The sequence below is a fragment of the Passer domesticus genome, chromosome Z (assembly GCF_036417665.1).
Source record: "Passer domesticus isolate bPasDom1 chromosome Z, bPasDom1.hap1, whole genome shotgun sequence".
NCBI classification, from domain to species: domain Eukaryota; kingdom Metazoa; phylum Chordata; class Aves; order Passeriformes; family Passeridae; genus Passer; species Passer domesticus.
Genome location: NC_087512.1, coordinates 51,259,386 through 51,284,954, shown reverse-complemented (window position 1 = coordinate 51,284,954; position 25,569 = coordinate 51,259,386). Strand labels below are relative to the sequence as shown.

The window sequence follows — 25,569 nt, the reverse complement described above, 5'->3', positions numbered from 1 at the left end:
CCAAATTACTATTATCAAAAAATGACCTGAATTTCCAGCTATATTAAAAAAATGAGATTATGTTGTGAAAAATACAGGGGAACCCCCAAATATATTATATTTATATATAATTTTAATAATAATAATAATAATAATAATAATAATAATAATAATAATAAATTTATATTATTTTTTATAGAATATATATTTAAAACATTATAGGCTCTGCATGGATGTTTGTTAGTGTGGTATTTGGAATTTAATGTTGCATTAATGCCCCCTGCTGATAAGCCTTCAAAATCTAGTTTGATTCAAGCTCAGAATGTAATAGTCTTCTGCATCAGTACATCCCTTATAATAAAAACAACAACAACAACAAAAATCTAGCATATATCTCATCATCACTGGGTTCTTCTTAAATAAATCACATTTCTTTTAAGTCTGCTACATAACAAGGTCTGTCACAAAACCAGTAATAACAGCTCCGTCGAATTTTCCCACATTAATCCCTTCTGCTCGTGATGTAGTTAAAGGTCCAGTTATGTAGTATAATTGGATAGAATCTGAATTTTAAAAGAGAAAAAGAACCTTTTTATGATGCTTTCATAAAGAAAGCAAATCATTGTAATGAAATGCAACTTGCCAAAAAAGCAAAATTGCAAGAAGTTGAGCAGATATTCAAAGTTGTACTAGACGACTCTGAGTCACAAAATCATTGAGGTTGGAAAAGCCCCCTAAGAGCACCAAGTGCAGCCATTGACCCAGCACTGCCAAGTCCATCACTAGCTCATGTCCCTAACCCATGATCCTAAATTATAAGCCGTTTCATAATTTTATGATCTATTTTCTAAGTAAATAAAATATTTTTTTAGTATTGATTTTTACAGAGATTCTCACAGCACAGGTATTACTTGATTCCACAAGAGAGAGGAGGATCCATTTTCTCCCTCTTCAAGCCGTGGAGAAATGCTTTTCTTCTGCTGACAGTAATTAAAAAGGCACTACTGTGCTTTATCCAGTTTCCGTCACCTGTGCTGCTGCATCTTTCCTTTATCCATTTATCTCCCTGTTTCTCTGAGGTGCACAAAATCTCGTGCAAGTGCCCATAGCGTTGGCTGACCACCTGAAGCTTGTGGGTACATCTACCCCGGCGCGTCACTACGTCTGAAGAGAGTGAGAAGACCTGTCCCTCTCCAGCATCAAAATATGAGCTTTTCTCAGACAGAGCTGATATAAAGAGCCTCTCCCAAGGCAGCCCACCTCTTTGTGGTACAGTGAGAGAAGGCTCAGGCTGTTACAGACAGAGTGTGGGTAGACGTCTCTCCTTACTTCAGGCTGACAGTTTCAGCCTGTGATCAATCCATGGATCATACTTACCTGTCAAGGAAAGCAGGCTTAAATTTATTACATAAGAATCACTGGTGAAAACTAAAAGTCTTTACATGAAAAAGTTGAAAAACTTTGTTTTAAACTGAGAAACCTAGAGTAGTGTATAAAGTGCGCTGAGTTATATCTGAGTTATATAAATTGAGGTAATCAAGGTATTTCATACTGTTGCTTACTTTATTTTCTACATATGAAAAGGTTTTACTGGTTAGAACGTTTTTATGCCTTTATGTCTGTTGCCATTAAGAGACTTGTACTGCTTTAACTGCACAGTTAGAGCTGGAGAAATCTGGATTCTTTATGTGGGTGAGCTCTTAGGTAACATTAAGCTATTACAGTGTAGCACCTCACCATTCTTCAAGGACCATTATATAAAAAAGAAGCTGAAAGAGTTTTTTACCAGATGTCAGTATTTTTAGAGGTCATGCTACTCTAACAAAACACCTGCTGAAATAAGTGCCTTAGGAAGACATGAAGTCCTTTTTTTTTTGTCTGAGCATGTTTTCTTCAGCCATACAAACTATACCTAATCCATACTTAATTGCTAAAATGGTGAAATAAGACAATAAGTTCATGAAATGGACTTGTAAAAGGCTTTGCAGAGACTGCTTTGATTTCTACACAGCTCCAGCTTCAAAAGCCTGTATGCCTTAATAAACCTCTCTGCCTCCACTGCCCAGCTTGTGCCTGCACTCTGAATGGACTTCAGAACTCCTGTAACAAAGCCACATCCTGTGTCAGGCTGCTGCAGACAGGGTTGCTGTGTGCCACAGTTGCATAAAAAAAACTGATTTCAGAATCAGTTATATAATGTCAGGGAGAGAGAACATCTTGAGGGGTGGCAGTGTAGAAAGACCACTGGATTTCATATTTAATCTGACAGTGTAAAATAAATGGCTATTCAGCATAATGAAATAATTCACTTGTATTTGTTTTACTATTATGTGGAATTCTAATAGAGGTTCCTTTGGTCTCTGTCTCTTCTATTGTGCAAAATAATGTTGTAATGAATAGTCCTGTGTCTGTTTTTTTTTTTCTTGTTGTTTTGCTGTATTTTGATAAAAAGGTGATTTGCTGCATTCAGTTTCTTGGCAATAATAAAAGCTTGTGCAGTCAGCCTGATCCTTAAAATCCATTACAAACATTAATTTGCTGCAGTTGCAAACTTCAGGAGCCTTTGCTGTCCAGTTCATTTCTCTTTCCACAGACCTGGGAGTGCTGCGAAAGTATGAAGGTGAAAACTTTAAAGTTGAATCACTTGTGATAAAATGGCACACAACAGATGCTTCACAAACTGCTGTAGACTGAGGCTTTTGTTGAACCCCTAAGGGTTCATCCTGCTAATTCCCATTAACAGATAATGGGGGACAAGCACCTGCCACCCTCACACCTCAGTGTGAAATTTTAGCTGCTGGCACATCTGGATCAGACGGGCTTCTAATATGGTAGTCTTCATCTTCTTTGTTATTTATAAATACAAGTTTGTCTGAAGGCATGTTCAACATTTCCTTATCACTTGAGTACTCCAATGTGTGAAAATGTAGATCTTTCTTAAGACGTTGTAGTAGGTCTGTCAGAACAGATGATTTCAGGAGCCCTGAGGAGAATTCCCAGAGAGAATACTGTAAAAAGGCTTGGCAAAATAACTGTTTCAAGTCAAATTATCCAAATTCAGTATTTTCTGGGAGTCTGCAATTCTTCTGCCAGAAGGAAGATTGATTATTTAAGAAAACAAAATATACCTAAAATGTTTTTTTTTTTTTCTTTTTTGTCAGTTACAAGCACTATGAGCTGAAGGTTGGTTTACTAAGTAGAGATCAGCTGGCCACAACACATGTAAAAATATTGATCCAACATGAGTTTCTGAGGCCTCATCTTAATAAGGATACTTCAGGAAACAGACATGATACTTCTTAATTAGAGTTTTGATCTGCTTTTAGAAAGGCAGAAGTGGGTCTTTGAGTTTAATAATACATGTGATTTGTTCTGATTTGCTGTGCTTCTAACATTCCTCTGATGCAGCTGCAAGACTGGAGTTCCCGTCTTCAGGGGTAAATGGACTGTCTCCCTTGACAGAGAGACACCTGGACCCATCCCTGGGCAAAACAGTCTGGGATGCATAGTTCAAAATTTCTGATATTATCCACTAGAGAGCACAGACACACCTTAACAATACCTTTCAGCAGTAACTTAGGAATTATTTCAGGACACACAGATGCCATTGCTGTTGGATGCTCCAGTGTGTCTGTTCCAAGAGTCATGCTCTCATCACCTCTCTCACCAAATTGTTTCAGGTTTTGCATAACAGTGGGTCATTAGAATTCAAGCAAAGGGGGAGGTAGAAATATGATCAAAATGGGTGGAACTGTGAGCCACACCATGTGTGTCAAGGGTTGAAAACACTTCTGCAGGTTTGTAGTGCTCATGAAACTGTGGCAGTTTCAGTTAAAGTGAAAACCACTGAAACTTGCTGGAAATAAACTGAGCAAGGGCATCAATTGATATCTCAATGACTATCCACTAAGGAGCACCATACAAAATACTGGTTTGACTTTTTCAGGAGGAATAAAAAAGTCATATTTTATGTTGCCATTTGTGTGCAAGAACAGTTTTCCAGTTTTCAGTCATGCACATTAAAGGTGCTGTAAGATATATCATGAGCAGTCTGTGGGAAGGCTGATAAGCTGAAAGAATGTACCTATTTATGCATAAATAGCAGCAATACTAGGGGGTTTCAAGTGTACTTATATGGATTTGCAATGTCACTTATATAGTGGCAAAACACACAGCAAAAGGAGATTTTTGCTGTGGTTGTGTGCCTGTCTTACAGGGCAGACAGGTTGGATGGCTAAAGGGAACACCAGACATTTTTCTAGCATCTTCCTTTTCTCCATAAGTTTCTTGCTCCTCTGTTAAGAATTCTGGGGAGTTTTCAGTCTAGGCTGATCAAAAATCTGTCTCCCACAGTGTCTTCCCTCTTCCAATATTGATCTCTGTCTTTTACAGCTTTATGCCACTTTCCCAAGTGGAGTTGCCCTCTTGGTTGCTTACTTGCAGAGCAGGGGTCTCTTTTCTGTGAGTAAAAAAAAAAAAAAATCTCCCATTTGTGGAGAATATGGGGAAGTGCTTTACAATGAATTATGAGAGTGCATACAGTGTGGGACTTCACTCCCACTACCTGAAAGTGCAATAATTTTATTTTGATGTTAGTGTTCTCTGAGTTTTGCTGTCAGAGACTCTATTATAGTGAAGAGGAGAATTTCTGGATGTACATGAGTACCCTAGAGTCAGTGTAACTAACTGTACTGCTTACTCCAGAGATTCCCTTTCTTTATACTCAGGACACATTCTTTCATTAATACCCGATTAACTCTACACCAAACAATCACCTGTTACTCAAAGAGGATTGCAAGACTTGCTTCATATTTCTTTAACATCGGAGAAAGTGATTTTTTGAATGCAGAGAATGCCCACAGGTTAAAGTGGAGAGCAAGGGTGTGCAGTGATGGAGGTCTGTAGGGGCAGAACCAGCGTGGACTCTTAGAGCAGGGCAGAATTTAATCGTGTGTCAAGGGATGGATGTTATATACTATGTAATTAATCCATTTAAATGACTGAGGGAAAAACACATCCCAGTTGCTTAAGTCCAGCTTGTCAAGATTAATTTAAATTCAGCAGGGTTTTTTAAATGGGACTGAGTCAGACACACAATTTTTGTTAACACTATGAATGAGCTTCTACAGAATCGGGACCTCAGCATATGTATAATTGAGCCTTTTCATGTGCAGATTATTGACTAATCCAAAAAAATTTGGTCCAGAAGAAAGATAAATCTTGGCTCTGCCACAGACTCTGCTGTGACCTGAGGGCAGTCATTTTATCTCCTCAGCTTTTGTCCCCTCTCTGTAAAATGATGATAAGAGCATTTTCTTAACTTACAATGGAGCAGTGATGATAAATATTAAGGATTATGACATGGTTAAACACTGTGCTAATGGAGGCCATTAAGCACCTTAGACTTATTAGCAGCCTTCTATTCACTGGTTGCCTTTCTGAAGTTATTGAGCATTTCTAATTCTTCCCCAAGTAAACTCAAGGAAATGAGTTAATAAGGATTAATAAATAAACCCTCCAAAACGTTGGTGTTAAACTGCATTGTGTTTTCTAAATTACATAATGGGATGTTTTGTATCTTTAGTTTAAATCAGCCTACCTGTTCTTCTCTGCTTCCTTCAATGTTTGTAAATCTGAAAACAGGGTGAAAATTCTACAGAATCCAGGCCCACTGATTTGGACTCCGAAGTGCTCATAATCCAGGATGTCTACAGGGCAGCACTGCATCTGTTCTTTATCCCAGCATCCAGGGAAAGTTTATTGCCTTGCAGGAAACCCTTCTGTCTCTGACATCCCTGGTTCTGGCCAGTCTGACCCCTTCTTGCACTTCTCATCTCACTCATGTTAAACACACGTTAAATAGTTACCATCTGGAAAGGAAAAAGGGAAGGCAGAACAAAAAGAAGTTTCTGGTTGTGTTTTGCTGAGAAGCTGCTTGAAGATGTGAATACTCAAGATGAGGCACACAGAAGGAAGTTGCCACACAGAAGTGGTACAGTCAGTGGACTGTACCAGCAGCAAAAATTTTACTCCTCTTTGTGGTAGTGGCTGACTGTGCTTTCTGTATCTGACATCATCCCTTGGGGTATGGTAAGGTCTGTTTAGCTGGAGGTCAAATTTCTGCTGCCTGCTGTTGCTGTTTCAGTGAGATGGTGGATGTCACCTACTGGATATGAAGTGTCCACAATTCAAATATTTTTTCACAGATTATATGTTTTTTGGGTTGTTTTTTTTTTTTTTTTTTTCTTTCTCAGAAGAACAAAACATAGAAGCACAATTCTGTGAACAGATTTGGATTCATTATTGAGGTGTCTTGAGACCAGGCTAGAAAGTGCCCCTGCCCATGGCAGGCAGATTGGAATAAATTGAGCTTTAAGGTCCATTCCCACCCGAATCATTCTGTGATCCTGTGATTTGTGATGTTCTAGGTCAATATCAATCTTGAGTCAGTCAGTCAAGAACTGTAGTTTTACATGCAGTGGGGAGTTTTGTGCAGCACTGAGTCAGCATTTGACAAGGGAATGATCAAGGTTAGTTGTGGAACTGCTGTCTAGAGACTGCATTTGGGATAAGTGACATTTTCCTCCCCATATCAAAGCACCTTATTTTTTGAAAATTCTCTTTTCCATATGACACCCAGAGAAGGTTAAAAGTTAAGTAACCTGCTTTGTCTGATTCCCAGTAAGAGGAGAAAAACCAGTTGTCTGTTGTATAATTTTTTATTTATCATTTACTTGTGTTTGCCAGCTGGGGCTGGCAACCTGAACTATTTCTGGGAGTATGTTTGGGATAGGAGGGGTGGGTCAGATTGCTTTTGACTGCCCATATGAACTGGAACTGAGTTTAAAGACCTCTCTATACAAACATCATGTAATCTCTATTGTGTTTATCTGGGCGTGTCAGGTAGATGGTGATAGTGTCATTGCCTTTCTCTATGTTAATTAACAAAGCTGAGTTGCCCAGGTTGATCAGAAAATCTATGGCTGCTCAAGGAGTTAAATTCAGATGTAAATTAACTCCTGTGTCCTTAGCTGTGGGACTGTGTTTGTATTCATCAAGGTTGCTGTGAAGATCTCTGGGGAATACACAGATAGCAGCATCTTGCTTTTATGTTTGTTAAAAAAATTTATTCTGGGCTGGTATGTGGTCTTGAAAATAATACATATACAAAATGAGATGGTTAATTTTAAAGGTAAAAAATCGGGAGTGGAATGTCACAACTATGGCTTCACTGTGACGTTCTTGTAAGTCTGTCTTACAAGTCTGTCTTACACAGGGGGCTTGTGAAGACTCTATCCTTGGAGATGTTCAGAAATCCATCTGGACATGGTCCTGGGCAACCAACTAAGGTGTCCCTGCTTGAGCAGAGGAGGGTGGACTAACTAATCCCCAGAGGTCCCTCCCCACCTCAACCACTTAGGGGTTCTTTGGTCTTCCACTTTCATCAATTACTAATCTGATTTCATTATTTTTTCTAATTTTAGTCCAGCTCTTACTCAAATATACAATAGCTTTAATGGCTGGCTGTGTGTGCAGAGATGTGCCAGAGGAGTGCATTAATAGCTTCAAGAGCATCTTTGAGATGGAATTGCCAAAATTAATTTTCAGAGGTCTTACAATAATCTTGCAGCAATACAGTTTTCATGCAGAGTTCCTGAAGGCAAAATACTAAAACCAAGACCTGGTTATTCCACTTTTTTCTATGATGTGGCTAGATAACTTGTATAGTTATAATGACAAAAATAGTTGCATAGTGACATCTTCTGTAGTAGCGGCACTAGTCTCCATAAAGAGGATTTTTAATCAGATCCTGTAATCATAATTTTAAATCATAGGATTTGAGTTGAAAAGAACTTTTAGAGGCCAGCTAGTCCACTAGTCCACCCACTGTGCAATGAGCGGGAACACCTTCCACTAGACCAGGTTGCTCAAAGTGCAGTCCAACCTGACCTTGAATACTTCCAGAGATGGGGTATTCATCAACTCTCTGGGCAATCTGTGTCCTTTTTTACTACCTTTATTGTAAAATACATCATCCTTATGCCTACTACGAATCGACCCTCTTTTAGTTTTAAAACCATTACCCATAAAACAAACAAACAAACAAACCAACCAAAAAAAACCCAACAAAACAAAAACAGTTATAAATCAATATTACTATTTTTGTCTTGGGTGGGGACTGTGATGTGAGATTTTCTTTGCAGTGTGGCAGAGGGACAACAAGAATTAGTAAATCTGCTTATTTTCATGAGGTTCGGTTCGGGACACCTTTGGTGAGGTTGTGGTGACGGGTTGCTGAAACAGCGTGGGAAGCTGGTACTGTGGATATAAACAAAAAAGTGAACTGCTGAGCTTCCAACCAACCCATTTAGGAGCCATGAAGTATGAAAAGAGAGACCAGAAAGGCTCCTTCCAGTTCATATCTGTGATACAAATGCAGCTTCAGACTCAAGCCAGTTTTTTCAAATTGGCTGTGGTGGAGTGGGTAAGTCAGGCAGTGCACTGAAGTCCCCACAGGCTGCTTGGAGATTTCTGAGTAGACTTCTAAAGCTTTACTCATAAAGAAGCAGCTCCAGGGAAAGGTGAGTGGCAGGAAAGAAGTCTTCCTCTGGCTGCGTGTTCATCTGGGACAGGCAGAGGGCTCGTCTCAATTAGCACAGCGTGCACGTTCTCCAGCACGAGCTTGCAGCTGCAGCGGGGAACTGTTTCGGCTTTAGCTTCCTCTGGGCTTTGTAACAATGCTTTCCCGCTCGCTGCCAGTGAGCACAGGTTTGAGCTGCGGCTGCTGCCGTCTCCGGCCCCGCTGCCATCGATCCCGCTGCGCTGTCGCTCACAGGCCCTCTGCCAGCCCGGGCTCCCGGCCCCCTGCGCGCCGCGCCGCCGACCCGCTCCTACCCGAGACGTCCATTGGCGTCGTTCGCCAAAAGGTTTATGTAACAGATGTTGCAAAGCAGAGGCACGGAAACACACACACGCACACGCTCACACACCATTATGGCAGGGGTTGTCAGAGTGACGGTGAAGGGAGGATGGTCCACAGGACTGGAGTAGCTCGCAGGCACAGCTGCATCTGTTCAAAAAGCAACTAACGCCTCTCTGTGACTATGCTTTATTTTCAGCTCGTCATCATGGCTGGGACTGTTCTGCTCGCCTACTACTTCGAATACACTGACACTTTTCAGGTGCATATCCAAGGTTTCTTCTGTCAGGATGGCAATTTGATGAAACCATACCCTGGGACAGAGGATGAGAGCTTCATTTCACCACTTGTGTTGTACTGTGTGCTGGCTTCAACTCCAACAGCGATTGTGAGTATGAGGAATTATCTGAAATCCCCATGACCGCTTCATAAATAATAACAATAGTCCTGTGATATCTTTGTCCCCTCGCCTCTCTGCTCGGCTGTAATTGATTTGCACTTAGCAGGATCTCTGTTTTGCCTCAGACTAATATGATCTTCATCTGTTATCTCCAGAAGTAATTATTCTGAGGTAATCACAATGCAAGACTGAGGGTTAGAGCTTTTTAAGCCTTTTACAATAGCTTGCTTACTTTACTGATTAGTTGTGAATTTCCTGGGCTCCAGAGAGGCTTTAATGCAAAGGTTATGTATTACTGGAAATAAGAAAACAGGATAAAGCTGAAGTAAAATCCAGGTCAGATGTGCAGTATATCCAGGATTATTTCCTTCTATATTAAAAGGACTGTTGAATGGCCTTAAAAGGCTTAGATGAGGAGAAGGATGTTAAAGACAAAGAAAAATATGAATGATGTTTTATTTTTTTAATAGTTTCTTTATTTCTGATAGTCACTAAACTTTTTTCTAAATCTGATTTTAGTCACTATTCAGCCAGTAAACTGCAATGTAGGTGTTCTATGCAGATAAAAATATTCAAGTAGAAGAGTATATACAATGCCAAACAATTTATTGCAGTCACTGGTTAGCAAAACTTCAGCCCTTTTCCATTTTACATATGGAAAGTTGCATATTTCACCAACAACCCCAGCTTTGCTGAATTTGTACTTACATTGATAAATTCCTTTCAGATTCTGTTTATGGACTTTTGTTTTATTTCCTTCTCTTTATTTCTTCCCTGTTAGTATTTGTTTCTTATACTAATTTTGCTTTTAATCCCTTTCAAAAATTTATTAAAGCTGTACATTATGTATTTATTTTTAAATAGTGAATGCTTCACCATAGTCTGTTTTAAGTTTTGTTCTGAAGTAATTTTAGTGCTTCCAATCATGTTCCTGTCACAGAATGTGGTAAGAAGAAGTGTGAAAGGGATCTGCAGAAGAGGCTATAGGTTTTGGTACAGGGCACTTTCTGAAGAAAACCAGGTGTTTTGAAGTGGATTACATCATATGTTTATTAAAAACATCTGCAGTAACAGAGTTATTTTATGTAGTGGATGTTGTTGCATGTCAAGGCTTTCATTTTACTTTCTGCTGCAATGATAGATTATTTGAAAATTAAAAAAACCCGACCTTTTTGTAAAGGTAGATGGTGGGTCACAGCCATGCCTTGATTCCAGTGCCATGACATTAGTAGGTGGTTTGTCCCTTGATTACTGATACAGTGTTGGGTAATGAATGTTGCTCTTTATTTGGATCTTCTGTTTAAATCCTTGCTCTGCCAAAATATTATGCTAAACTTTCAAGTTTTGCTGCCCTGGATCAGCATTTTCTTTGCTTTTTAGTAACCAAGAAGCTTTTCTTACTATTCTTTATGAAAATCTGAGTTGGAATCTTGACTTGGAAGTGCTGGTTAATGGTCAGACTTCATGATCTTAAAGCCTTTTTCCAACATGAGAAGTTCTGTGATCCTTTGAAGAGTGTTTTATTTGTAGTTTGCGTAGCCCATGTTAAACACAAAGACTGAAAGGCTGTCATGAGTGCCAGGTAAGGTTGTTGGGTGATGAAGAGACTTTCAGCAGTGTGCTGTGTGGAGTTTGACTCTGTGAGCTAACCCATCCCATGCAAACTGTGCAGAAATGCTAGCTTGGGTCCACAAGAACGGTCATCACCCTGGGTGAATGGATTCAGAGCTGATTTAACTGGTAAACTCTGCCTTTTGGGCTGTGCTGTACTGTTGCACTGGACACATTGCTCCACACAGAAAAGACATGGTCAGGGTCAGCACAGGGCTCTTGGCACTGTGCTTAGCACCAGTGATCTCTAGATACAACCTCAAGGAGACAGCAGGTCAAATTTCCCTGGCAAGGCATTTTTATATCCACTTTTAATGCAGTATTTATTAATGCATTGTTTAATCAAATTTTTAAATCCGTTGTATTGTTATATTGTACTATTAATACATAATTCAATTATTTAATGTTCTGTTACTTAATATTGGGTTAATCTTCAACCAGGGCATATGTCAGAGGTTTTTCTGTCCTCCTGACTGGTGCTCATCACAAGGTCTATGTAGGAGTAGCTTAATTTTATTTCTCATTCCCACCTTTTCCTGAGAGTCCTTCTTCTCTTTGCACAGTATTTTCACACTTTTCTTTGGCTTGTAGCTGATTCTGCAGACCAAATTTTGGCAATGGTCATCAATAAAAAGTTTATAAATGAGACAGAAAGCAAGCTCAGATTCTCCCTAAACTCTGTATTGCACTTCCCTGCTGGTTAGTCCACTCAGAATGTGCATATCCTCATCTGCCATCCTGTACCCAAATGGGTGCTGCCTCTCACTCAGCCTGCTCACAGCCTGGGAAGAGATATTTGATACAATCAAATGTCAGGTATTTCAGTGCAAGGAGCAAGTGCAGCCATTCCTATTTAGACCGTGACAATTTGTACTCTTTAGAAAAACCCTCCAAAATCCTCCACACAAACAAAAGAACCCACACATCTGTGCCTCGTGGGAGGCAGCACTGTGTGCATTCACTGTCACTTAAGTTGCAGGTTCACACCCTACACTTTGCTCTCAGGAGGAATCACCAACATTGTGCAGCTCCCCGACCAAGACATGGCTTAAGTCAAAGGTAATGCCATTACCTTTGCAATTACTTGTTTTTCCTCTGCACAACACTTACTGCTTCACTTCCTAATGGCAGAACAGTTGATTTGGAAAATGGTTGGTTTGATGTGGCAGCAAATTTGATCTGTGTTGCTTTCATATTACCACTGTCCTGACATGTTGTGACATGAGACGAGTGGTTATTGGTGGAAGCTAGCAGCAATAAGATACAAGCTCATAATAAAATCTAAAAAGGCTTCTGGAGCTGTGGTAGGTATCCCAGGGATCTGTACAAGCTCCCTCATCTGAGACACAAGAAGCATTAAGTGCAGTCCTGTGTGCATGGGTCTGGGGAGGACTCAAAGCCATGATTTCAGCACAGCTTTGAGGTGTTACAGTGCTTGCAAGCCAAAAGGGAACATCTTTGTGAACTTAATGGAATATCTTTGTGTCTCTGTCATTTGGCTACAACACTGGGCATGGGGAAAACAAATGCATGTGTTTTATTTCTGAGAGCACTTTGCAGAAATGCTGCTGTGGATTGGTACCACTGTATCTGCATTTCCCTGCACTTTTAGTGGAAAAATAAATGTGACTGGCCTGGTTTTATGCAGTTTTATTCATTTTGAAACATTTCTCTAAAAATATTCTGGGATGACTCCACCACATTCATCAGTGTCCCTGAAGACTAGCTTTCCCTGTTATGAGGTTACTGCAAAGCAGCCAATTCCCCAGCTGGCAATGAACAATCCTTCCAGAGTTCAGCACTGCTGCATGCTCTGCTCCATCCAATGTGATTTATTTACCCACCCGAGAGAAGCAGAGAGGCTTAGGAACTGAGCCAGCTCACTGAAATGAATACTGAACAGCGGCAGAAGCTTCAAGGGCACTGTTCTCACTGTTCTTCATTACCTTAAAGTGAATAGAAAGTGCCATTACCATTTTCACACAGACTTTGGTTTCTTTCCTTCTGTTTGCAGGTGGGAAGTAGCAGCCTAGATGTAATCTGTTAACTGTCCAGTGCTATTAGTTTGTGCAAAGGAGTATTTGTCTTCAGATAATGTTGAAATCAGTCAAACAAAACCAGTCTGATTGTGAATTAGAAGCTGAATTACAGTATTGATCTGAAGTAGGAGGAAATTGTTCCAACTTCTCTCAACAATCTGCACTTATCTCTCAAACTTCAGAAACATCCTTCTTCTTGATGGTTCTATTGTGTCTTGATTCCTTGGCTTAGGCTTAGCACAGCCATGTTATTACAGTGATTTATTTCTGTGAGAGGCCAGGGAACCTCTGTCTGACGTGGCTGAATCCCCTGTGGCTGCTCAGCATCAGACGCCAGGAAAACCAAGAACGTCTGACTCAGCTCAGAGCTCTGCTACAGCAGCTCCTTCCTGGCTTCTCCAGGCAGGAATCACCAGGCTCTGCTGGCAATGGTGCTGCCAGAAGGCACAGACTGCTGGGCCACAGCCTTCTGCCCACCACGCTTCACCCTGTGCTGGCACAGGCGGCTGTGTCCTCTGCCAGTGGTGACTTGCCTTCCTCTCCTGGACTCTTGGCAGGGCTTCTGAGGTGGTGAATGAGGAGCTGGCTTACAAAGGAGAGAGGCAAAGGTGTGCCCTGTGTAAATGTTTATATTCTGCTGTTTGCACACCATTCTGGAAGAATTAATACACTTTCTTGCTTTGGTGCAACACTTTCAGGCACTTCTGACAGTGTCTCTGGGACCCTGTGGTGGTCCCAGCCACGGGCTAGTTTGTGAGGAACAATGCAGGGTTGTGGAAAATGTGTATTCTCTTCATTAGAACTTCAATATAATTATTTTAGACACTTTTACCACAGTGTATTACATTTTTGAGCACAACTCTTAAGACAGTTTTGGGTTTTGAGCAGACTAGAATATAAATTGTGTATTTCAACCCTTTTGACTTAAAATAAAAAAGAGAAACAAAACAACAAAGCAATTTTCTTGTTCTGGAAAAGTACTTGCAACTGTTCTTTGCTATTTTTTTTCATTCAACAACAACAATCACCCACTCCAAAACAGAATGAGGTGAGTAATTGAATGCAGATTAAACCCATTGAGTTTCTAGCCTTGGAAAATTAAAAGTGAGCTGTCATTGCAACATTCCACTGAAGACACTGTTTCATTGCCTTGTATAGTTTTGCAAAATGTAGTATTGATTCCTGGGTCCTGAGAACACCATCCAGGGTGTGATGAACAAGAGAGGGTCTGAGGGAGCTCTCAGCTGGTCCCTGTCCTCAGGAATATCAATGATAGTGATCTTATCAGGAAAAACCTCTGCTTGCCCAGCCAGGCTTGGGTCAGGACCCTGTCTGTGGATCACAGCAGAAATCCTGTGTCCTGGGAAGGGTGTTGAGGCAGACCTCAGCCACCCTTTGCCTTCTGAGGTGCCCTTTCCCAATACAAATGTTGCTAAGTGTTCACCACCTGGGTTTGACCATCGAGTGTCTCAGTTTCACAGCATCAATACTGGGTCCTGAGGGTAGCAGATACAATGGCAGATCAATATTCCTCAGGGGCTAAGGCTAAATGTGAGGGAGATCTAAGGAATTAAGGAATTCTCAGCAGTAAGAGAAAGTCAATATAAGCCATGTTCTTAGTGGGGACTGTGGAGAAGAGGGAAAGAGACTGTTCAGATCACAAGAGGCAACCTTGCAAGGGACACTAGCTTCAAAACCTGAAATGGATTAAAAATTAGGCAAACTTTAACAATGAGAATAGGCAAACATTGAAGTAGAGGCTGTGGGTTCTCCATTCTTGAAGTCATGAGCTGCCGCATGGAGCCTGAAGAACATCCCTATCCTGACTGCAGCTGTTCTAATAGAAACCTCAGAGACACCACAGTGCAAAAGGGCAGAACTGCTTTTGGTCCTGCTCAAGCCAGTGCTGATGAAACACCCTCTGGAACATTTTGCAAAGGTCACCTTTTGCTGAAGGGTCCTGCTTCTGTCAGGAAGAGTGTGTGGAGTCATGCTGAAACTGGCTGATTGATGTTGAGAGCCCCACAACCCTCATCTACTGCTATTCTCTGTTGTCAAGCACTCTGCATGCAGCTTGTCTCACAGACAGTGCCTTTCTCATATCCTCTCCTCCCCTTGGCTGCTGTTTGAATGCTGGAGACTTGATTAATTTGGTTCTTTATATTTGTGACATTAAAAATGCAGCCATGTGCATCCTTGCACAGGATTTGGGAAATGTCATATGGCTTGCTGAAACCTGCCCAGACCCAAGAGCAATGATATCCCAAGATCTAAGTTCAGTTTTGTTTGCTGCAGAGATTTTTGTGTGTTGCAGCATGTTCCCTGGGTGTGGTTTCAGTGCAGAAAGTGGCGTTAAAAAAGACTGACTGTGTCACAAGGGTGCTATTAGAGTAAACAAGTTGAAGAATTTAAAAGCTTGCAGAAGTCAGAATAATGTTAATTTAATACCTAGGAAAGACAGATAGGTCATGTCCACACTTCACATGATTCTCCCTAATATGGGAACTCCGTTGTCTTCCTGGGATGGGAAATAACATCACTTGTACTTTTTCATGAAAAGCAGCAGAAGGAACTAACTTTCACAGAGAGACGGACTTGAGGCAGTCCCAAACTGTGGGCACAGTGGTGCATCCTGCATCTCTCCCATGTACCTTGGCTGGTGCTCCTCCTTCTTTAACTGTGTGAAATTGCAGCTGAAATTAAGACAGTGGGAACTTGTGCACAACCCCAGTGTTCACTGGAAGTGTGAAAAATTACAAAAATAGTGTTTTCACATTTGTTGTGAGTGAGTGAGTGAGTGAGTGAGTGAGTGAGTGAGTGAGTGAGTGAGTGAGTGAGTGAGTGAGTGAGTGAAGGGGAGGCAGGAGGGCTGTGTCACCAAAACTGCAGGAAAAACAAAAACTCTCCAACAACATTTTGTGTTAGAGAATCAAGGCATTACTTTATTTCTGACTGGGATGTTGTTCTGCCCAGGATGTGCAACAGAAATAACTTCATCCTCATGTAGGCCAAGTGCGCAGAGAAAATCATTCCATGCCACATGTATTTTATGATATTTTTAACAAACTTTATATAGTCAAAACCCATAGATATTCCTTGCTTTAATGTTCATTGGTTATATAGTTCTTAGTCTTTGGTTTCCTATTGCTTACAGATATTTTTACCTTTGGTGCTAAGTAGGTCCTTGTTCTTCTCTCTCCTGCAGACCAGGGTTGTTGTTTGGAGTTAATGGTCTATTAATGGCACTTGATGGCCACTGATGGCTGTTACCTTTGGTGTATCTTCTGTTCTCTTCCCAGTCTGTAGAGATTTTAAGTTCATCAGACCTTCACCTGGTGGAATGATGTCCTAAAGGAAAGAGGAAATAAAGCCTTATTCCCTTCCCTTGGGACAAAGGTGAACATCTGTTGGACTGGATGATATCAAAGGTCTTTTCCAAGCTAGTTTAATTCTGTGATCCTGTGAAAAATTAACAAAGTTATAAAAAAAAATATATCATTAGGATATTTTCCAACGTGGGATGCAGCCTCTGCCAGCAGCAGTGGGACGGCAAGGAGTCACTCAGGGCAGATCTCACTGGAGAAAGGTGAGCAGCTGGAGTTGCAGTGAATCTGTAGTGGGTTTTCAAAGGGAAGAAAACAGAGGTGAGACTGGGGCAGCATGACTGAAGCACAGGAGGAGCCAGATTGTGGCACTTTACATGGATAGGAGTTTGGAGAAACATGACTAAGGAGAAATACTTTGGCTACTGGAGAAGTAAACAAAAGCATGGCAGGGGAATGAAGAAGGGATGCAGTCCTCACCTCTGCTACAGCATTTGAACTGAGGTACAAGACCAATGTCCTGTACTGAGAAAAACTGATAAAAGGAACAAAGGGGGCCAAAAGCTGGGCCCATCTGTGCCTGTCAGCACCATCAATAATTATTCTTCTAAATTTAATACAACCCTTCAAATCAGCTCCTCAACCTTGCCCCACTGCACAATTACTGCAGGACAGCAGCTCCAATATCCCACTGTTCTGCAACCTCCTCTTGGTTGTACCAGAGAGACATTCCTGCACAGTTTATTTTAGTTCATCCTCACAGAAACAGGTCTTCTTGATGTTCACTTTTTTTTTTTTTAAACAAAGTTGTACAAATGATGCTTTGTGTGAGCTTCTCAGAAAGTGCTATGGGAAAAAAAAAAAGATGCCACGTCCTTTTAAAAGCAATACTTCCATTATTTTGTTGATTAAATTGATAATTAAATTTACGAACTGTCAGTAATCTGTACAGGAGTGCAGGGAGTATCAGGCACTAATGCTGTGCTGAGAACTTGAAAGGGGAAGATGAGACATTTCACTGTCTGAAAATGTCAGCTGAAGGACTATCATGGATAAAAGACTGTTGAAGAGGAAAATGGACAGATAATTTTATCATCTGCTGGGTCAGGATGAGCCAGGAAATAAGTAAAGTGTGTGCAGCAGAGGGCTTTGAGAGCTGAACATTGAGGGGCAAGTATTTGGTGACACTGCCAGTAATGGGAAGGCAGGGAAAATTGAAGAAGTTTTCTCACTGGAGAGGTTGAAATCAGCAGAGGAAAAATGCCTGCTGAGTAGGTAATTCTAATCATACTGGGGCTTTGGGTCATCCTTGTATTTTTATCTGGTAGTCATAGGAAATGGAATGTGAGCAAGAGTTCTCAAGCAATATGTCCTCAGTTCATGTCCTCATGTCCTCAGTGTAGATGAGCTGCTATTTTATTCAGGAAACCAAGAACAAAAACACATTCAGGGCACTACCTTTGCTTCCCTATTACCTACACCATGCCAGACTGCAGATCACTTATGCTTTCAATCCAGTGCAATTTTCCTGACATTTCTAGTGCCTAATAAAGCCAGTATGATACAGAAGTTCATTAGCCTTGCATTGTTTTCCCAAACAGAAATAAAAGCGGTTTGCTTGCTGTTTTGTTTTTCAACCCATATTTAGATGTCAGCTATAGAACTGATTGGTAACCATTCCTGAAGTGCTGATTCTGTTTTGGCAGGAGCTGAGGTACTCAGTAGTGCTGGTGATTGATTCTGGGAGGCCAGCTGGACAACTTGGCTGGATGTGGACCCTGCTCATGCAGCATCATCAGGGTTTAAATCACAAGAATCACTGGAGTTACTTGATTTCGAAATGCCTGGGGGGAAGAAACAAAAACCAAAAACAAAAAAACAAACAAGTTCTTTGAGAGCTATTCAGACCACATTCAACTGCACACAGACAGATTAGCTTTCAGAATCAGGTGTCCAATTGCCCACTCAATTTTTTGGAAACATCAAGGCTGACTTTCTAGAGAGCCCATATTAAGCATATTAGAAAACAAATTTCAGCAACTAAATTTAGTGCCAGAGATGACATGACAAGAATGGTCCAGTTACGTTGAATCACTTTGTATCTCCACACAAACACAGCTTTATTGCCATATATCTAAACTCTGCATTAAACCAAAGGCAGTATTCATTTTTAAAAATCAAATTTTGAACTGTTATGCTGTAGGAAATCTGGGATAATTCTGCTTAAATCAGTGGAATGGAACTGAACAGATTTATAGCCTGGCAACATTTACTCCTAAATCTAAGTGGAACTAATCTATACACATGGGAGTTGCTAGGAGTATGCCAGACAGCTAGATTTATAGAAACAAAGATGGGGATTGAAGCTGGAAAATACTCCATTAACTTCTGATGTAAAGGAACTTTAAAAATGGATGTATAGTTACAGGAGGACTGTTAGTATGTTTTATGACTAAGTCTCTCATGTTTGAAAAGTTTAGGATATTTTAAAGTCGAGTAGCCCCTGTGTTCGCAGTGTGGGATTCCCTCAGGGTGTGAATCGTCTTTCAGTGTGTATGTACAGCCCCGAGCAGACAGAGAGCCAAAGCAGTAATTCAAACTTCTGAACATTGTAATAACTCAAATAATAAACGGGTTGAAACAGAGTGTCACTTTCAAACTGCTTTAGTGCAGATGGTCTTTTTCTTAATTCCCAGCCCCATCGTTAGTGAGCTGAGCTTATTGAACTGCTTGCCAATTCTGTTAAGAGCAGATGGAGTGAAACGGGATAAAGGCAATATTTCAGTGCAGCTCCCATGCATCAGCTCCCCTCCAGATGCCGGTATCGACATGCATTTTACAGCTCCACAGCTCTTGCCCTCAGCGGGTAGAATTATAAAGAGGTTGAGCATACTTGGCTTGAATGTCAATAATCAATAAGGACACTCATCTGGCTTAATAAGGATAAATTGTTGCCCTTGAAACAACTCACCATTCCAGCAGTCAGAGTGAACTAAGGTGACTTCCTTGACATTTATACTAACTCTGGGTGTCTGTGCCACCCTGTGTGTGTGTACACAAACACTTCTGTTATGTATTTCTCTGAGTATTCCCTAACACTATGGATTCTCTTGTGTATGTCCTGCAATAATGCATTAAATTAATAATCTTGAGTGCTTCCCCTTAAAAGCTAAGCTCTTCCACATCAGGCAGTTGTTTTTTATTTTTTTTTAAAGACTTAGTTACAAACTCTGTCTTTCTAAAAGGGTCCCAGTTTCCCTTTCTAAAGCCTGCTGACAGAACATGATAGGTGATATTTTCAGAGGTTCCTGCTGTGTGTGGATCATCCTTGCCTCTAAAGCCTGTGATTAAATTCTGTCCAGCTTTAGTGAGGGTAGATAGGCCTCAGTGCAACGGAACTAAATTACTTCTAAGTGCTTAAGAAATGATCCTACTCCTGTGGGAAGCAGCTATTACATTTCTAGAAAGCATGAATGTTCAGATCATACAAATATATGTAATACATAAGCACAGGTAACATTATGATCAGTGGTTGTGTGGAGACTTCATTTTTGATAACAGAACATTTAGACGAATATTGCTCTTTTTCACAGCGTTTTAATTGCTACCACCATTTCTGGTCTGTTATTGCCAAAAGTCCTTGGTTGGTTCCACAGCCGTCCAGCTATCAGTGTTTCAGACATACACATTACCCTCTTATCTTCTGGGAATTGAGAGCTCAAAAGGATCTCACTTTGAACCTGTGTTCTGAGGGTCACAAGAGAGTGGGCTGCAGTTATGGTAATCTTCTACCCTGGGCACAATTCAAGTTGGTAGCTTTTTTTGAAAGTACAACAACAAAAATATTATTTCACTTGGGTTATTATTTGCACAAGAAAAATAAGTTTCCAAGGCTGTTAGTGAAAAAACAAATCCTCATTAGACAGCAGAGTTTCTGGGAACAGACAGTGTCTCTGATATGCTCAAGAAGGGCTTAGTCCAGGTGCAGCTTATCAAGGCCAAGACTTAATGAGCATTTCTCAGGTCATAGTGCAGCCAGGGGAGGGGGAGAGATGCACCCCCACAATCTTCCCCATGAGTGAGGTCAGCTTCTCTGGGTCTCTCTACCACTGAGTGCAGGAATGATCCTCCCGAGGGTGGGAGCTGGGTGTGTGTCAGTCATGCACAGTGCAAGTGCAATGTCCCCAAAACAGGGCTGTGTAGCCCTGTCTGTGAGCTGGAACTAGACACCCATGTTTCAATGTTTGCTCATGTCATTTTTAACCTTCTGTTTCTTTCCCTTTCCTTGGCAGATTTTTATTGGTGAGATATCCATGTATTTCATAAAGTCAACCCGAGAAACCCTCATTATTCAAGAGAAAACTATTTTGACTGGAGAGTGCTGTTACCTGAATCCACTGCTTCGAAGAATAATACGTTTTATAGGTAAGCATCCTGTGCACTGCAAGCTTGGACCCTGCTTGCAGCAAACCAGGATGAAACATGCTGACAAAGTACATCACAAAATTAATTAAGCTGTGAAATCTTTGCAGGCATCTTCCACCTTAGAGGGATAGTCCCCTCAGGATTTCCAAGGTAACTTTCAAAATTTGCCATATCATGCTGGCTGGAGCTGGTTTAGATCATATTCTGCTGAGCTTAATGCTTTTTTGAGACCCTTAAAGAAAGGTTTTACCAATCAAATCCTTATATGAATAAATTCATCATTGCTAGTTTATGTGAGCTACACATTTTAGTTAAAAATTTGTCCTCACCAGCTCATCTATCTGGCATTTTTCTTTTCAGCTCTAATTTCAACATCCATAGCTCTGCCACATAATCTTCAGCTGAGCACAACGTAAAAAAGCCCAGAGCTCACTTCAAAATAATAATATTATTTTCATTGTATTTGCTTTTTCTTAGAGCTTTCATTGAGTTAATTGCTGAGAAATGAAGTTCTGTCATTAAACCATTAGGAGGTTGCTTTTTATGGTGCTTGCAAACCGCTTTACCTTCTTCACTCTGTTGATGAGTCCCCAGTTCATGCGTGGGATGGGATGTCTGGCTGATGGCATGGGCCAGTGGCTCTTCAGAATGCTCCCCGGTGGCCAAGAGGGGCTTTGCCATCACTGCACCGCCCTCCTTGTGCACTCTCAGAAGTGAAGCACCTTCACACACTGCCTCTCACAGGGAGAGAGCTGAGGCCAGATTCATGGTCTGACAACAAGCAGTGGTGGGGGGAAAGCTGAAATTATCTGGGGTGCTTCTTCCCTGTCACTGCTTAATTTCTGAGCTTTACCTGGAATGAAAATGTCTGCTGCGGCTGTGGCAGGTGTTTTGTTGCTTCCATGGAGCACATCCCTGGCTGCAAGCAGGGATACTTCCTCAGAGCACAGAGTTGAAGGTGCTAGCATATGTGTCATCAGCAAAGGTATGATGCAAAGGAGAAAGAACCATGGTTTTCCTTCTCCTTCAGTTCTCTCTGTGCCTCCTGCTTTATGCATGGAAGGTAGGGAGTGAAATGTACATTCTGCCACTATGGAGGTGGAAGAAAATCATGTGTGTTTTGTTACTTGGACCTGGTCTGTGTGCTGCTTTGGTGAACAGAAAGACACAGAAATGCAGTTAAAAGTAAAACACCCTTGAACTTCACATAACCTCCAGGATATATTGATGGACAGCCAACTGCCATTAAGAGAGATGCAGGGTACCAGTGTCCACTGGGCCACTCAGGGCTTTTCGACTGTTCCAGCACATTTGGCATGTTGCAAAGTCCCAATCAAGCACTCTTGCCTGCGGGGTCAACATTAGAGTCTTTAGATCATGGAGGCTAAGTTCTTGCTCAGTATGTTTTCTTATAGTTAGCTTTATTCTTAAGTGTGCTGTTGTTTCTCTTCTGATGGAAGAGAAGAGAGTAGCAATGATACAGTGGACTTTAAAGAGTAGTGGGACATAAACCATGCTAGGGAAATGAATCTTGGCTTTGCAGCTGTGTTTGTTTTCCTGAGAAAAATGAAGATAATATTATTAGAAAAGGCTTGAAGTCTTTGCCTTGTCTTAAACAACACTGTGTGCTTGTTTTCTTCTGAAACCTTTTCCCTGTCTCTGCAGTGAATTGAGGGAAATAGAATTTGTTGGATGAAATAATTTATGAAAGGAACTGAAGATAACTGCATGTTTTTCATTTTGCATTTCACCTGTCCTTTGGAAACATGACATGGGCTGAGCAGCTGTACTCTGTGCCTGAATAGTCCAGGGAAGTTAGGTCCATACTTAGCCCACTCCAAAATGAAGCTTCCCAGGTGCTTGGCTGTGCAAAGATGAGTAGGTTTCTTGTACATGGATTTCTCTGTGTGTGCCTTCTCTTGATAAACTTTAGGGCCAAAAGTTACAGAGCTGATTAACTAAGTTCTCTTGCAAGTAAGTTCTCTTCCTTAGCAAGCAGTCTGGCTTGTTGCAAAAAAAAAAAGAAAAAAGTTTGCTGCCAATTTAGTTTTGGTACCCAGAGGTTTGAGCAAGTCTTAATAAGTACCTGCCAAAAGCAGTTACTTAACTACTTAGAAAATTGCCTTGTAAGGCATTACTGTTTATATTATTCAAAAGGACAAGAAAAATCCTACAATGTGTCTAGGTTCTCATGTGTCAGGAAAAATGAACACTACTGTCTGACCCTGCAAGGCACATAATGGAGAACTTTGAGAGTTGCCGGTCCCAAATTTTAGGAGTGCAAAAAGGCTTTTTCTCTACCCTCCCCTAACTTTGTAATGGAGTTGCATTACGTGTAACTGGGAAGAGATAGGATTTTAAGAATTGTAGCCTAAATGTGCTTTCCACAAAACAAGCAGAAAGCTGTAGATACTTCACTGAATGTTCATTTATATTTTGCAAAGAAAGAGATGCAAAAAGGGAAACTTTAAGCCATCTTTTGGGCCTGTGAAATATAGACTCTTGTAATGCAATCTCCATTGGATCTTCTCGTTGCTAGATTTGAGCTTTTCTGCTCTTTCTTTTCCTTCATGTATACAGAATTAAGGACTTTTTTGCACTTTGAAAGCAGAGCAAAACAAAAAACCTACAGCTTTTCTGGAATGCTAACAAAGCCCCATGTTTCTTCTCTGTTTTTTTCCTATCTTGTTTACTGTGCTCTCTGTTGATTCTCTCCTTGTTTTCCTCAAGGTCTCAGCACACACCTGTTTCTAAGAGCCTCCCTTCCTGAGTTTAGTTGAGATTCTGAATGTTGAGCTTTGTATTAAATTTTTCCCTTATTCTTTGTCTACATGAAGCAGAGCCACAATTTCTTCTTGCTTCCCAGCCCAGACACGAATCCTTCATGCTGATTGACATTTGCTTTTGTGGCAAAAGACTGCCTCTCACCCTTCTGCAGTGTGTATCAAGTCCTGTATCACAGCCTAGATTGGTGAAACCTGCTATGTTCCCTGTATTTAGAAAACCACTTTCTTTATCAGTGAAAAAAAGCTTGCTTAGCTTGGAAACATCAGACTTTGATGTATGCTTCAATTTTTTCCATCTTCCTCTTTATCTTTTACAGCTGCTTTCACAGACTTTTTTTTAAAGGTTTTGAGGTCAAACTAGTGGTGTGTAATTCTTCAGAATATTTTTTTTCTAGTATACTGCTGCTGCACTGCTTTAGGCACATCCTCTCTCCTCCCTCCTCTCCCCACCCTTCTCAGCAGTTGTGTCAGCAATTTTTGATGCCAAAACTTGCTATTTGTCTGATGAACCTTTGAGAAACTAATTGATATGGGTGGCTGTTTCCTGGGTCTTTGCCTCTTCTCTCTGTCTCCCAACTTGAGCATACACAGCCTTTTGTATATTTATTCATTCTGTCTTGTAATTTCACATTCAGCACTTTGTTAACATCATTCCACCTTGCATTTGCATCTGTGTTCTACTTAATCCTTTGTATTGCAAATAGAGGCTATAAAATATTTTAGTGAATGTTTTGAGTTAAGGTTTTAGTCTTTTTATGTGCAGCTGCTATCATACCCCCAGGATCAGGGACTCAGACCTCCCTGACCCAGTCTAACAGGGTGAGTATGGTATGTATTGTGCTGCATTATATTAGGTTTCTAATCCATGTGATTAAGTTGTCTACCTGCAAAGCCCTGATAACATGCAAGTAGCCCCTTTCTAGTTCATATATCTAGAAATTCAGCATGCTTCATCAACTTGTTACCAGTGGCTTTTACTTCAGATGCGCATAATTTGCTGTTAACAAATGGTGCTGATCAGCTTCTGTTGACAACTTAATCTAAAGCATGGTGACACTTCACAGTGGGCAGCTAAATAATTAAATTAAGGCTTTATTTCAGCAAATTAAGATTTTAGTTTGACAAATAAAGGTTTACGAGATTTATACACACATTGAGTTTATTGTAATAGGATAGATATACCCCAGAGCTCTGATGTCAATTCCCTCAGCAGCTGCACAAGACAGCTTACCTGACCTTATCCTTCTGTCTGTCTTGCTTCTGAAGTTCACTGTGAAACAGTGCATGTTCTGTTATTAACTGGCTGCCTTTCCACAGGATTCAAGCTGTATTTGGGGGTGTTGCCCCAAACCAAAACTGCTGCAGCAATTTGAACTACTGTAGATATTATCACTGAAGAATCTCCACAATGAGGAACAGGTCACTGTGCTGGGAACATCTGGCCTTACAGTTCTCTTTGATGCTAGGCTCTGAGCTGGCAGCTGCCTCCATGAAAACTGGTGGTTGTGAAAGCAGTGAGGAAGGAAGAGACCCTGTGCATCTGTCAGAAGGAGTCTTGAGCCTCCAGAGGACTTTTGCACTGGGAACTGAATTTCTTCTGGCATGGTCAGACTCAGAAGATAGTAGATCCCTGGAGTAGTGAGCTTTGTGGGGTTTTCAGTGGAAGATCATAGCATATAATGAGATTATGAGCACTCAGAAGCTTGGTGTTGAGCCTGTTCCTGATACCATGGCAACACGACAATAAAGTCCCCTGCAATACCCATCTCTCCTGTTATAAAATGGATTAATGATACAGGTTTCTTTTTACACACCCTTTAAGATTAAATGAAGGGTGGTTTAGCAGAGTCTGAGTCACTGGTCTATAAATGTATGGCTTTATTGGATGCACAGGATTCTTACAGCAAAGCATTCAAAAATGGGCTGAGGATCAGCATTCCCATAGAGCACTGAGTCCTTTCAGGGACACCTTCCAATGAAACTCCAATCTTCCTTAAAAAACACAGGAGTGGGAAAGGGGTTAGGCAAGTGTGAGTGTGCATGTGAAACACTTTACAAGCAACTTAGGTTAAGAGTGAGAAATTCA

General features: G+C 40.9%; 1 protein-coding gene and 1 long non-coding RNA gene across 8 annotated transcripts in view; both read left to right on the top strand.

Annotated features, from left to right (window-relative positions):
• PLPPR1 (phospholipid phosphatase related 1) overlaps positions 1–25,569 on the top strand; it is a 117,593-nt gene that overhangs the window by 76,938 nt on the left and 15,086 nt on the right. For 6 of the 7 annotated variants that reach the window (XM_064403520.1, XM_064403525.1, XM_064403522.1 and 3 more), the window contains 2 exons: positions 9,099–9,287; positions 20,565–20,697. In XM_064403520.1, the coding sequence (XP_064259590.1) occupies positions 9,099–9,287; positions 20,565–20,697 (322 nt within the window). Of the gene's footprint in view, positions 1–8,702; positions 8,907–9,098; positions 9,288–20,564; positions 20,698–25,569 lie in introns of those variants that run through there. The other variant, XM_064403519.1, reaches the window with a different exon arrangement.
• On the top strand, positions 20,798–25,244 carry LOC135289710 (uncharacterized). Its single transcript, XR_010352439.1, has 2 exons — positions 20,798–20,847; positions 24,801–25,244. It is a non-coding gene; the product is annotated as an uncharacterized LOC135289710 (long non-coding RNA).